This window comes from Canis aureus, chromosome 26 (assembly GCF_053574225.1).
Source record: "Canis aureus isolate CA01 chromosome 26, VMU_Caureus_v.1.0, whole genome shotgun sequence".
Classification (NCBI taxonomy): domain Eukaryota; kingdom Metazoa; phylum Chordata; class Mammalia; order Carnivora; family Canidae; genus Canis; species Canis aureus.
This window is the reverse complement of record NC_135636.1, coordinates 27,033,370-27,046,189: the sequence shown is the minus strand read 5'-3', so window position 1 is coordinate 27,046,189 and position 12,820 is coordinate 27,033,370. Positions and strand designations below refer to the sequence as shown.

The window sequence follows — 12,820 nt, the reverse complement described above, 5'->3', positions numbered from 1 at the left end:
AATACTGTGGACAAAGGCCAAGCCTGCTGAGTTGAAATGTGCCCTGTGGGGAGAAAGGGCAGACAGGTGAGAAGCCAAACCAGCTCCCTTTGGGCCCGTAGGGCTAGGCTCTCAGATTCTTGCACATCTATTGACCCTGGGCCAACTCTAGTCTGTGCCAATGACTTAGTCAGAGGAAGAGGAAACACAGAAAGCAGCTACCTGACTGCCCTGTCTGTATCCCTTCACCTTGCTCTTCAGCCAAGGGTAAGCTGGCTGGCTCTCATGAGAGGCCCAGCCAAGTCACCAACCTCTCTGAGCCTCTGGTTCCTTGTCTATAATCACCACACACTTTCAGGGGTTGCGAGAAGCAGTAAACCGGGAAGGTGCCAAGCCAGGACATAACAGATGTCAGCTCTTCTCTCACTCCTCACCTTGTTTCACGGGAATGCAGCAACCCTACCTTGGCTGGGCCCATACGCCACACTGTGGCCTATCAACCATCTCAGAATCAAGTGTGAGAAGATCCTGGGTATGGAAGCCCAGGCCCATCCAGCCCTACCCCTCTGGCCATACCTCCCCACTCACCCTCCAGCCTGATGCTCTGGGGAATCACCTCGAAGCGGACGACTCGGTATGTATGTTCCTGATCCTCTTCTAGGTCCTCCCGGTGGTAGTAAAGGATAAACGAGAGGTGATTGTGCAGGTAGATCTAAAACAGCAAGGGAGAAAAAATACCTAGTAGTCGAGAAACAACCAGAAAATCATCCCAGATATCAGATTCTTCCTCTTGTCCAGTAGGCCCAGCTGTTTCCACCTGCCAAAAACACTGCTCTCACAGCACTCCCCACTCAGAAACCCTCCAGGGCTCCCTGGGGCTTACTAGATAAAAGCCCGGATCCCTTAGGCCTTCCATCATGTTCTCAGACATCCAGTTCACCTGATCCCCCCCAGCCTCCCCTGCCCCATGAACAGTCCCCACGCAGCAGCTCTAGCCCTGGCATTCACTCTGGCTAGAATGCCAACCCTGACTCCACTCCACTCAAGCCTTCCTATTTTCCGAGGCCCCCCTCCTCCACGACAACCTGAATGTACAACAGGCTCCTCTGAACTCTGCTGGCCTTGATCGTCATGGCACTAGCACCATCAGCAAATGGCAACTGGGACTTAAGATGCAGGGTCTTACTTGGTCAGTTCTCTTCCCCATTGGGATCAGAAGCCCTTTGAGGGCAGGGCCTATGCCTCAAAAGGTCAAATTTTCCTTTATTCCCTACGTAGAAGGTGTTCAGTTTAGAATCAGAAAGGAGAATCACTGTTAACTATCATTGCCATTATTAGCATATTTCTCAGAGGCTGCGCACTATAAGTAGCAGACACAAATTTTCTGTTTCACTCTGCATAACAAAAAGGGCAGCTATGGACACTGCATCTTTTTTACCGATGAGAAATCAGAGGCCCAGAGAGTTAACAGGTAGGCTCAAGGGCACTCAACAACCAGGAGCTGGTGGATGTGGGACCCAATGCCCAGGGAGCCAGCACACTCCTGACTGCTATACTACCTCGCTCTCTCTCCTCCATACTGATGAAATCCTTTTTTTTGTTTTAATCTTATAAATATGGATCTTCCTTCTGAGGGACTGTGCCTTCCACTTCCTGCCAAAAGCAGCTACTCTAACAGACCACACCCAGGGGCACAAAGAGAAACCTGTCTTGGCCATCCCACCTTTTGTTAGAAACCTAGAGCTAAGTATTTCCCCCTTCCCTGTGGCCCCAGGTGCTCATGACTTACCAGTGAAACACCCCCAGCCCTTCGAGCACGCAGAGACACTCTACCTTGTTGACATCCGTGAAGCCGAGCCGGTAGCCGTGTTCAAACTGCACATCTTTTTCCTTCTTCTTGTCATCACCGTCGCGGTTGGAGTAGAGCTCCAGCCGGGTGGCCACAGGCAAGTTGTCGGCAATGCTGGAAACCCAAGGCCCCACTCAGTCCCTCTGGACTGCCTCTCCCATCAGTGCCCTCCCCGACACCAACTCGAGGCTGGCAGGGAGAAGAGGACAACTTACAGGTGGACATAGTAGTCTTCAGTGATCCGTTCGGCCACAAGCCGGCTCTGCTCCACGGTCAGGGTCACTGGCTTGTTGGTCTGGCTGCATAGAACCTCACACTTCTTTTCGCTGTTCATTAGCACCTGGAAAGGGGTGTTGACAATCCGGTCCCCTCTCAGCACCTCTCCTGCCGTAAGAGAGACACATGGATCTCAGAGCTTCAGCCCTGAGGTTGCTGAGGTCAGCAGAGCCGCAGAAACACAGTGCTGACTCGCGGGGCCCTCGGCAGTTCTGTAGCTGGCATTCAGTGCTCTACGCTACCTGCAGAGAGCTGGCCCATCCATCTCCCACATGTCCTCCTCTCCGCCCCCTTTGTGACACCACCACCAGACTCCAGGGCACATCAAAGTTGCCTCTGGGCCTCATGTCATCTCTTTTGCCCGGAGTGCCTCTTCCTGCCTATGTTCCTGGGAAGTTCCTCCTCACCCTTCAAGCCCAGCTTCTGTTTCCCCCTCCAGGAAGCCCTTCCTGACCTCTGGAGCTCGTCACTCTCTCCAGCGATTTCCCTCTGCGTAGAGGCAGTGTCATGCAACAGTGAAGACAAGACTGCCTAGTGAGCCCTGGTTCTGCCACTTACTATCTTAGCAGTCTTGGTAAGTTACTTAACCTCAATGAGCCTCAATTTCTGTATCTGTACAATGGGGATAATAATAGTATGAGGAACAAGGCGCAGAGCAGGCTGGCAACATACACTATCTTTATCATGAGCATCCCTGCTTCACCTTTGCACACACCAGTGATGTGACCGCACAGCACAGTGCACTGCCATATTAAGTTTCTGCCACCTCGTAGGCTCTTTTAAGGGCAGACTATGTTTCCCATTGATTTCCCTGCTTCAGATCCCAGTTCAGGCAGGGAGGGAAGTGAGGTAAAACCCAGCACCTGTGATTTTTAGCCAAAACATGTTCTTACTTAACGAACTTGCAGCATACCCACTGCAAGCATACTGCGTCAGAGTTGCTCCAAGGCATCACACTAGCAGGTGAGGGAACAGTGAGGGACTGGCAACGACAACCAACGGCACTTTCATTCTAAGCTGTTCTAACAATTCTACTGGGATGATGTGAAATGGGAAGACTGAAGACTGACCAAAACCAACAGGCGGGACCAGTGCCTGCATAGTCCCAGGGTCTAACACGGGCCTACTGGGAGGGACTGCCTGAGATGGCATGCTGTGACTCGTCAGCCATTCCTTCCTTCGTCCCTTTGCTCATTCCCAGCAGGTACCTGGTACTGGTTATGTGCTGGGCCCTGAAGATGCAATGCTGAACAAACATATTCATGGAGACTACATCATGTAAAGAGAGGAACTTGTTCTAGACACAGGGAGCAGGTCTAGGAAAGTTGCTCTGAGGAAATGATGTTTGAAGTGAGCTCTAAACGAAGAGGGGTATTCACTATGTAGAGAGAGGAAGAACATTCTAGACAGCAGGAACAGTATGTGCAAAAGCTCCTTGGGGTGAGAGAAGTGTGATGAGCTTGAGAGGCTTGTGTGATTGTAGCACAGAGAACAAAGTGAGAAAGTGACCTTGGGTGAGCCCACATGATGAGCCAGAGCTAGACCTTGAGGCCCATGGGCTGTGCTGGAAGTCCGATTTTTATCTAGAGAGCAAGAAAACCCCAGGAAGGGTTTCTAACAGCGATGGAAGAAGACACTACCTGATTGTGACGACACAAAGATCACTCTGGCTATTTTGTGAAGAAAACACAGAAGATACAAGGGACTGGCTGGGGCAATGCCAGTCATGCAAGTGAGCGAGGATGGGACGGTGGCTGGCCCGTACTAGGGTGGAAGCAAGCACGTGGACATAGGAGGTGACACTAGGGGACCTGGTGCTGACTGATACACATTTACACACAGAGGAGCACATTTACCCTTAGCCATTTTTTCCACCATTTGGATATGTCAAGCAGGTGATTAGATATCCAAATTTAGGGCTTGAAAGAGATTAGGGCTATGGATGGAAGCTGTGAGCTGTTGGCATACATACAGCCAGTGGCAGGGCCCAAGTTCCACTACTGCACAAAGTCGCAGCCTGGTCAAGTGTGGATGAGGCTGCTGAGGAGAGGGGGAGAAGAGGGACTCCTCTACCCCCCATTTCAGATGCCTAGTGATGCAGCTGAGTCTACAGAATCCCAGGATAGATTGGCCAGTGGAGAGTGAGGATCCCAAAAGACATCTGCATGGTCTGCTGTGAAAATGACTCTTGGGTCACCCTCTTCATTTTCCAGAAGATGACACTAGGGCCAGACAGGGACGGTGACTTGCCCATGACCATATGAGGGGACTGTCATAGTGCTAAGATCTTGGGCTCCTTCCTCCACATCATTCCCTACTGCCCACTTCTTTTTTAGTGTACAAGGAGCTCACATGAGGAAAGGAAGAACATGTATGGAGAGGAACGAGGTTGTAGACCAAGTAAGTAGGTATCACTTCTTGGTATTTAGAAATTTACACCAAGGGCAGCCCTGGTAGCTCAGTGGTTTAGCGCTGCCTATAGCCCAGGGCCTGATCCTGGAGACCCAGGATCAAATCCCATGTCAGGCTCCCTGCATGGAGCCTGCTTCTCCTTCTGCCTGTGTCTCTGCCTCTTTCCTCTCTCTCCTCTCTGTGTATTCTCATGAATAAATAAATTAAATCTTAAAAAAAAAAAAAAAAGAAATTTACACCAATTAAAATTTACACCAAGAAAGACATGCTGGTCTGGAACAGCTCATTTCTAATATGCAAATGTTCCCTTTAACTTTTTTTTTTTTTATTTTATTTGAGAAAGAGAGAGAACATCAGTGGGGAGAGAGGCAGAGGAAGACCAAGAATGAGAAGCAGACTCCTGCTGAGTAGGGAACCTGACATGGGGCTCGATCCCAGAACCCTGGGATCATGACCTGAGCCAAAAGCAGACATTTAACAAACTGAGCTACCCAGGGGTCCAGCCTTTTAACTTTTTATGGCTGGAGCAGATAACCATCCAGGCTAAAGGAGCAACAAGCTACAAATGTGGACGCTCTAAGGGAGTCCGATGCGTACTCCAGTATATCTGTCACAGACACTCCCACACACACCGTGATACAAATCTCCATCAGTGTGATCACTAGGAGCACAGCCCTCAGACAGCCCAAATGAACCTCTCTGGAGAAGGCAGCCTGGACAACAGGAAGAATTTTGTCTTTAGAGTAAAAAAATCCACCTGGAGGGATCCCTGGGTGGCGCAGCGGTTTGGCGCCTGCCTTTGGTCCAGGGCGCGATCCTGGAGACCCGGGATCAAATCCCACGTCGGACTCCTGGTGCATGGAGCCTGCTTCTCCTTCTGCCTATGTCTCTGCCTCTCTCTCTCTCTCTCTCTGTGACTATCATAAATAAATTTTAAAAATTAAAAAAAAAAGATCCACCTGGATTAATATGTCAATTTCTCTACCTATTGGCCAGGTGACCTGTGGAGCAAGTCTTTTAAACCCTCAGAGCTGCTGTTCCCTCTATTATGAAACAGGAGCAATCATATTGGTGAGTGAGTAGGGCAAGGAACTGTACCTTCTTTTGTTTCACTTCCCATACCTATGTTAAAGGGACAGTAAGAGGAGCTACTTTGTAGGGCTGTTGTGAGAATTAACGAAGTTAAAGCACAGAAGTGCCTAGAACAGCGGCTGGCTCACAATGAGAGCCCCTTGAAGTATTAACGGTGGTGATGATGAGAACATATAGCATAAGGCCTGCCATCTAAAAGGTACTTAATCAAGGATGTATCTACCTCAACAGGATGTATCTACTCCTAGTACCTAGGATACTAACATTGACTGAATTCTACTGTGTCAGACACTGGGTCTGCAGTGGGAGAGAGAGGGGAATGTAAAGCATGTTCTCTCCACTCTGAGAGCCCACAGGCTGTGAAGGCAGGCACTCCACAAAGACAGAATGAGATACAAATGGCAATATGAGATACTTTCGTACATAGAAGGTCCCATTTCTATGAGACAGGAACATTCCCCAGCTTAATTAAGGAAGATGCTGCAGAGGCTCAGAGAGCTGAAAGTCACCAGTGTCACACAGAGGTGAGGTGAGCCCACCTGCTGGCCAACAAATCCACACCAGCTCATGGGCAAGGAAGGAGCTGTTCCGAGAGTCCCGGTAGCAAGAGGCCCGGAGGACAAAGCCAGTCAGGTTTCTCAGGCAGAGACAAGGTGGCCAGAGGACAACATGGTATGGAAAGGGAAAAGAAGGGTAAGTGACAGGCAGGAGGAGCAGCCCAGATAGTCAGTGGAAGTCAGCCCATGCTCTGAGACAACAGTACAAGGCAAGATGAAGGGATAGGAGGATCTGTCTGCTTTTGGTTAAGCTGATTGCAAGGGACACCTAATACCTGGCCATAGATATACCTGCCAGCTAGGTTCTGGAAATATCTGAGTCATGGGTAGTTCTTTTTTTTTTTTTTTTTTTTTAAATTTTTATTTATTTATGATAGTCACACAAAGAGAGAGAGAAAGAGAGGCAGAGACATAGGCGGAGGTAGAAGCAGGCTCCATGCACCGGGAGCCCGACGTGGGATTCGATCCCGAGTCTCCAGGATCGCCCCTGGGCCAAAGGCAGGCGCCAAACCGCTGCGCCACCCAGGGATCCCCTGAGTCATGGGTAGTTCTGACAGAGAAGTCAGTCCTTTTAGAGGCCTGCTCAAGAACCAATTTTCTCCTTTCTAAGCTCTAAGAGGAAATTCTCTGAAGTTCCTTGAGGTCAAGGACAGCATCTTTCCACATTCATATCTCCAGGACTCAACACTGAGACAGGCATAGGGTAAGTACTAATAATTGTGTCGGGAATAGAGGCTTCTGAATGTCTTTTGCTTTAAGCCTGAAATTCTACCAAATGGAGAATTATTTTAATTAGAATAAAAATGGCTACTATTTATAGAACACACATGCCAGACACTGTGCTGGGTGCTTCACACATTACTTGAGGCAAGTCTTGCACAGTCACTTAGCAAGAACTACATTGATGTCTCTGCTTCCTTCAGGGCCAGAGGTAACCACTCACTCTTTTAAGTAGAAGCAGAGGAGGTAACAGAAGCCATGAAAGGAAATCTAGAATATCTAGAAATCAAGGGAGATGGTCTCAACAGAAGCCAAGGGCAGAAACTCTGAAGTCTGACTACGTGGCTGCAACATTAGTTTAACCATTAATTAAAAACATAACCAGAGGCAGGTCACTGGACCTGTAAAATGGGCATAAAAACAGCAACTACCTCCCCAGGGTTGTTATGGGGCTTGAATAAGCTGATATGTACGTAAATTATGTAGAACGATGTGTAGCATGCAGTAACATCAGGGTTAACTGCTATCATTTCCATGTAAAGATGTGGCTTCCCCTCTGGGACAGGCTGACAGTGAGAAAGAACTTACCCAGATTCTCTGCCTTGTAGGTTATTTTGCTGGGCTGGCAGAAGGGCAGCGAGTAGTATTCATAAGGTAGCTGGGTTCGAGAGCTGGTGAGCTTCACTGCCTAGTGGGAGAAGAGAGGCTGTTGTTCCTCAGTTCAGAAACCCAGATGGCAGTTTCAATAATCCTCCCTGCCACCCACACATCGTTGGTACACTCGGTAATATTATCAAATAAGCAAACTAACTGCAGCAGATTACAACTGTAGAATAATATGTACCATATGGTCGACAATTCTGAATTATCTAATGTTTCATTAGTTTTAGACTACATGATAGATTTTAAGATCACAACCAAATTCAATATATACTGAGGGTCTGATAGCCTTTGACTCTATAATTTCACTTCTGGGGGTCTTTCCTAAGGAAATAATTCCAAATGAGATAAACCTTAGGAACAAAGAGGTTCACTCCTTCCTCATAACCCCAGTGCTCTCCTGCCTGCAGTTCCTCGAGCCTGTCTAGCTCTCTCCTGCCTCAGGTTCTGAGCCTGCTGTTTCTCCACATCTGACTCCACGCCTGTCTGGCTCCTTCGCACATTCACGTCCCAGCTTAAGGTTCCTTGTCTGGAAGTCCTTCCCTAACTAGCTCATCTAAGGGAGTCCCCCCAGTTTGCTCTATTCCAACACATGTAGTTTCCTAGGTAACATATCTGATAAAACATATTTTGTTTACCTGTTGCTTTTTAAAAAAATCAGTCTCCCTCACTAGAATTTAAGCGGCTCCATGAAGGCAAGGACCTACAGAGCCAGGTACACAGTAGCGCTCATTAAATGTTTGCTGAATGACTGAAGAAAGGAAAAAATGGGAAAACAAGTATAAGCCCCCACCACTTAATAAGCCATAATATACTCATTCAATGAAATATTATGCAACCATTAAAAACAAGGTTTCAGAAGACCATGAAGAAGAACGTTTAGGAAGTGATGCATGCACACAGAATATAGCTCTGAAAACAATGACAGTCATGGGCAATGCCAAACCATTGATCAACAGAACTGATCAAAATGTTGCAAAAAATAAATTCTGGTCCACATGCAAATGAAATTATCTTTGGTATTTAGAAACTACCAACCATTCCTCGTGCAACATCTAAAAAAGTAGAAATACTTTTTAGAATCCAGGTCCACAATCCTTATTTAAAATTCATTTGGTTTTAAAAGGACAGTATGGACAACATCCCCAGCTGGGTTTGGGGCAGTACCCATATTTAATGACTACTTGTGCACAGAAATGCAAAAATACTCACTCTACATGGATAAATAAATAAAGTCAGACATTTCAGGTCAAGTCTTGTCTAGGAGGAGTTTAGAAAACTGGGTTTCCGAGGTTTTTAGATGTTGGACTAAGGGACTGAGGACTTCTATTAAGCATTTCATGAACTGCTTGTGCCAAAATGGCCAATAAGTTACTGTCCCATCTTTATGTTCCCTTCGCCCCTCCCACCTCCAACCAAAGTGTACGCTCTTACATTCCCAGCCTGGCAGGACTGGAAGCCAGAGCCACCCTCTCCTCTCTATGCCACAACCTTTGCTCTGGAGAGGGGCTTTTGGCAGAAGCACTAGAAGAGTCCTGCAGAAGTTAAGAGATGGAATAGTTAAGAATTAACCCTCTCTTCCTCACCACAAGACCTTGGGCAAGGTCGTTTACTTCCCTGGGCCTTGATTTTATTGTCTATAAAATACACAATAAATCTGTAAAAAATACAAGTGGCTACCTCAGAGGGTACTTGGGGGACATCTGAGTTAAGTCATGAATAATGCCTGGTATGTAAATAACCCTCAATAAATGTTACTTTAATTACTCCTTCTGAAAGTTACAAGTCTGACCTGGAGGAAGAGATATGCTCACAATAACGCAACATATGTAACATTGTGTTTCCTTGATAATTACTGCTTAGTGGTAAATGCACTGTTTAAAAGAGATTTTATTTATTTATTTATTTTGAGTCACCAGAGGGAGGGGAAGAAGGAGAAAGAATCTGAAGCATACTCCACGCCGAGCATGGAGCCTGATCCAGGGCTCGAACCAATCACCCTGAGATGATGGCCTGAGCCAAAATCAACCGACAAAGCCATCCAGATGCCCCTAAATCAGATGCTTTTTAACAGCTATTTGTAAGACATATTTATCCACCATACCAGGCTATGTACTAGGAGCTGGTAACACAGCAATGATTGGGACAGAGAAGATCCCAGCTCTTTTAGAACTTGGTTCCTAGCAATTTTCTTTCTTTTTTTAAACAAACGTATTATTTATATATTTATCCTCTTAACTGGTTAATTCCCACTGGATAATCACAAGCTGCTTGTATGTGATGCCCCAAATAAGCATAACATGTAGCAATTTGTAATTTTGCTAATATGGTGGCAAAGGGGCATGTACATGATGGCACATCTGTGTTTGTGACCCTGTATTCTGCTTCTCCTTTTGAACACTGCAATGCTCAGGAAAAGATAAACACTTGATCTTCATGCAACCTTACTGCTTTGGTTCTACAGACCAGTAAAGACATGGTTCATAACAACACAATAACGAGGCAGAAAAGTGTGTTTGTTTTAAAAGCAGAATTTATTTTCATAACTTTATAAGTTTCGTTAACCCTTTTTACATAATCACTAAAGATGTGAAGGACTACTTAAAAATTTCAACTACACATTACTTTGCCGAGGGAGGAACAGTATGGTAGTCAAGTAGTTGGGGACTTACTGAGGTGAGAGAATGCCAAGGGCGCTATACTGTAAACACTGCACAGGAAAAAAAACAAAAAACAAAACCCAACCCAGAAAAATACCAAAGCATTAAGAGTGGTTTATATTTGGGTGATGACAGAGAAGAGTCCCTTTGGCTGGGAGCCCTTATGCAAGGTTACACCCCTTCCCTAGTGGCAGTCCATATCCAATGGCTGGTTCATGGAGGGATACAGAGAACCAGTCCTCTTGCCTCAATCTGGAACAACTCCAAAGGTCTGGCCATTCCAGTTCCAGAGCTCCCCACAGGCCTCTGTCGTATAGCTCAATGTCTCTCTCTGTCTAGTCCTGCTTCCCTCACTCCTTCCCAAGTGCTGACCCTGTGAGCCTACCCAGTAAAACGGCACCGTATCTCTGCCTTGGAGTTTGTGTCCTGGGAAACCAGATCCAAGAAGATCCACCACCAACTCCTCCCCCTGCTTGGGGCTCTAAGAATGCCACCAACACAGTGCACTGTTAAAGAGCCATTAATCAAGGTGCCAGCCCTGCCCACTGCCCGTAACCATATATTAAGTGACTCCTTCTCCACCTTTGCCAGTTGATTGATCCACGGTAGGCATCTAGCTTAAAAAGCAAAGGTGCCAGGGATCCCTAGATGGCTTGGTGGTTTAGCGCCTGCCTTTGGCCCAGGGTGCGATCCTGGAGTCCCGGGATCGAGTCCCGCATCAGGCTCCCGGCATGGAGGCTGCTTCTCCCTCTGCCTGCGTCTTTGCCTGTCTCTCTGTCTCTCTATCATGAATGAATGAATGAATGAATGAATGAATAAATAAATAAATAAATAAATAAGCAAAGGTGCCTGGTTGGATGGCTTCTCTCTTGCCTTAAATTGTTCATGCACCAGTATGCCTTACCTATGTATCACTGATTCTACTCTTTATTTGGATCTGACTCATTTCTAGGGAAATACATTTATTTAAGGAACTAATACTATATCACCATTAAAAATGGAAAACTGGGACAGCCCGGGTGGCTCAGTGGTTTAGCACACCTTTGGCCCAGAGCCTGCTCCTGGAGACCCGGGATTGAGTCCCACGTTGGGCTCCCTGCATGGAGCCTGCTTCTCCCTCTGCCTGTGTCTCTGCCTTTCTCTCTCTCTCTCTCATGAATAAATAAATAAAATCTTAACAAAAAAAAAAAACGGAAAACCAACAGCAGCTGTAAAATCATGAGTTAAAGTAGCAGCTATATTTCTTAGTATACATTAAAAGAAAATAGGTATGAAGATAAAATAAATTTGTCAACTACTTAAAATCATTTCATATACTACCACTCAGACAGGCAGGATGCAGTCTGGAAAACTTGAACTGGAGCATCCAGCTGGTGGCAGAAGCTGCAAGTGAAAACAGAGGCCCTAATAGGCTGTGCGTGCACAGACAATCTGAGTCATGCGGAGAGAAGCTGGGAACAGAAAGGAAGATGGAGCCAATGAAATAGGGAGGTGGGTTGAGACAGACAGACAGATAGATGTAACTAGAAACAGAGACACGTGTGAGGTTGAGAATGAGAAACACAGACATGGAAAGAACCAGAGCCAGAGCCAGAGCCAGAGCCAGATAGAGAGGGACACAGATCAAGAACACAGTCACATGGGAAAACCTGGGGAGGGGGAGAGAGGGATGAAGAGGCAGGGCTCCTGGAACCATGGGCTCCTGAGGGCACTCCCCTTCCAGCAGCATAGCATGTAGCAAACCTGTTTTTGCCAGTCACCGGCACTAGCTTTTGTTCTCCGCAAGCATGGGACAGACAGGATCATCTCACTGGGGTCCTCCAGCCAGACTGCCCAGCATAGAGGCTTCAACAGTCTGGGAAATGCACCTACCTTGATTTCTACAGGGTCGTTCTGGTGGAAGTTGATTGGTGCGACCCCAGGAACATAGAAGGCGTGTGTATCACATGTGAGAGAGAAAAGCAATAGGGACCACGGCAACCAATCCTGCTTGGAAGAAGAGAGATCATAGTTGGAATGGAGGAAAGTTGTAAATCTCTCTCTGAGGCAGATCAAGTCATAGCACCTTTGCACCTGCTTTAACTGACCCAGCCTCACCCACACTCTGTGTCACCTTCCAAATACCCCTGAGTCCCACAAGGCACTCCTGCACTTCCAGAAATGAGTCACAAGAAGTAATTACCACGGGGGCAAAAGGGAAGACTGCTATAGTAGCTGTGGCTTCCCACTTCCAGAACAATGTTCTTTTCACCACTATATGTTGTGTTGCTTTCCAACATAGCTAGCAGGAAACAAAGCTCCACAATATTCCACCGATTCCCTTTTCTCTATACAGGAATAGATTCACTTGGTCAGGAAGCTCCTATGTTACAAATATATTTTCCTATAAGCCATCCCCAGATTGTACTAACCCCATCACTCGCCACACTCCTCCTGACTTAGCCCTAGCTATGCTGGCCTTCTTGCTGTCTCTAACCCTCAGGGCCATCACCCTGACCAGAATGCCTTTCCCATAGACACCTGAGGGGCTAATCTCATCCCTTATTCATGTCTCTCTCAAATGTTAGGTCCTCAGAAAAGTCTTCACCGACAAGCCTATCTAAAACAGCACCCTC

At 46.9% G+C, this 12,820-nt stretch overlaps 1 protein-coding gene and 1 long non-coding RNA gene across 3 annotated transcripts in view; one reads left to right on the top strand and one right to left on the bottom strand.

Moving 5' to 3' along the window:
* TM9SF4 (transmembrane 9 superfamily member 4) overlaps window positions 1–12,820 on the bottom strand; it is a 52,081-nt gene that overhangs the window by 18,236 nt on the left and 21,025 nt on the right. For both annotated transcript variants that reach the window (XM_077872675.1, XM_077872674.1), the window contains 5 exons: window positions 12,078–12,191; window positions 7,474–7,573; window positions 2,044–2,212; window positions 1,813–1,942; window positions 568–691 (listed from right to left, as the gene is read on the bottom strand). In XM_077872675.1, coding sequence (XP_077728801.1) covers window positions 568–691; window positions 1,813–1,942; window positions 2,044–2,212; window positions 7,474–7,573; window positions 12,078–12,191 — 637 coding nt within the window. The remainder of the gene's footprint in view (window positions 1–567; window positions 692–1,812; window positions 1,943–2,043; window positions 2,213–7,473; window positions 7,574–12,077; window positions 12,192–12,820) is intronic.
* Window positions 2,273–6,870, top strand: LOC144298171 (uncharacterized). The gene is made up of 4 exons (XR_013365143.1): window positions 2,273–2,678; window positions 4,441–4,504; window positions 5,513–5,587; window positions 6,776–6,870. It is a non-coding gene; the product is annotated as an uncharacterized LOC144298171 (long non-coding RNA).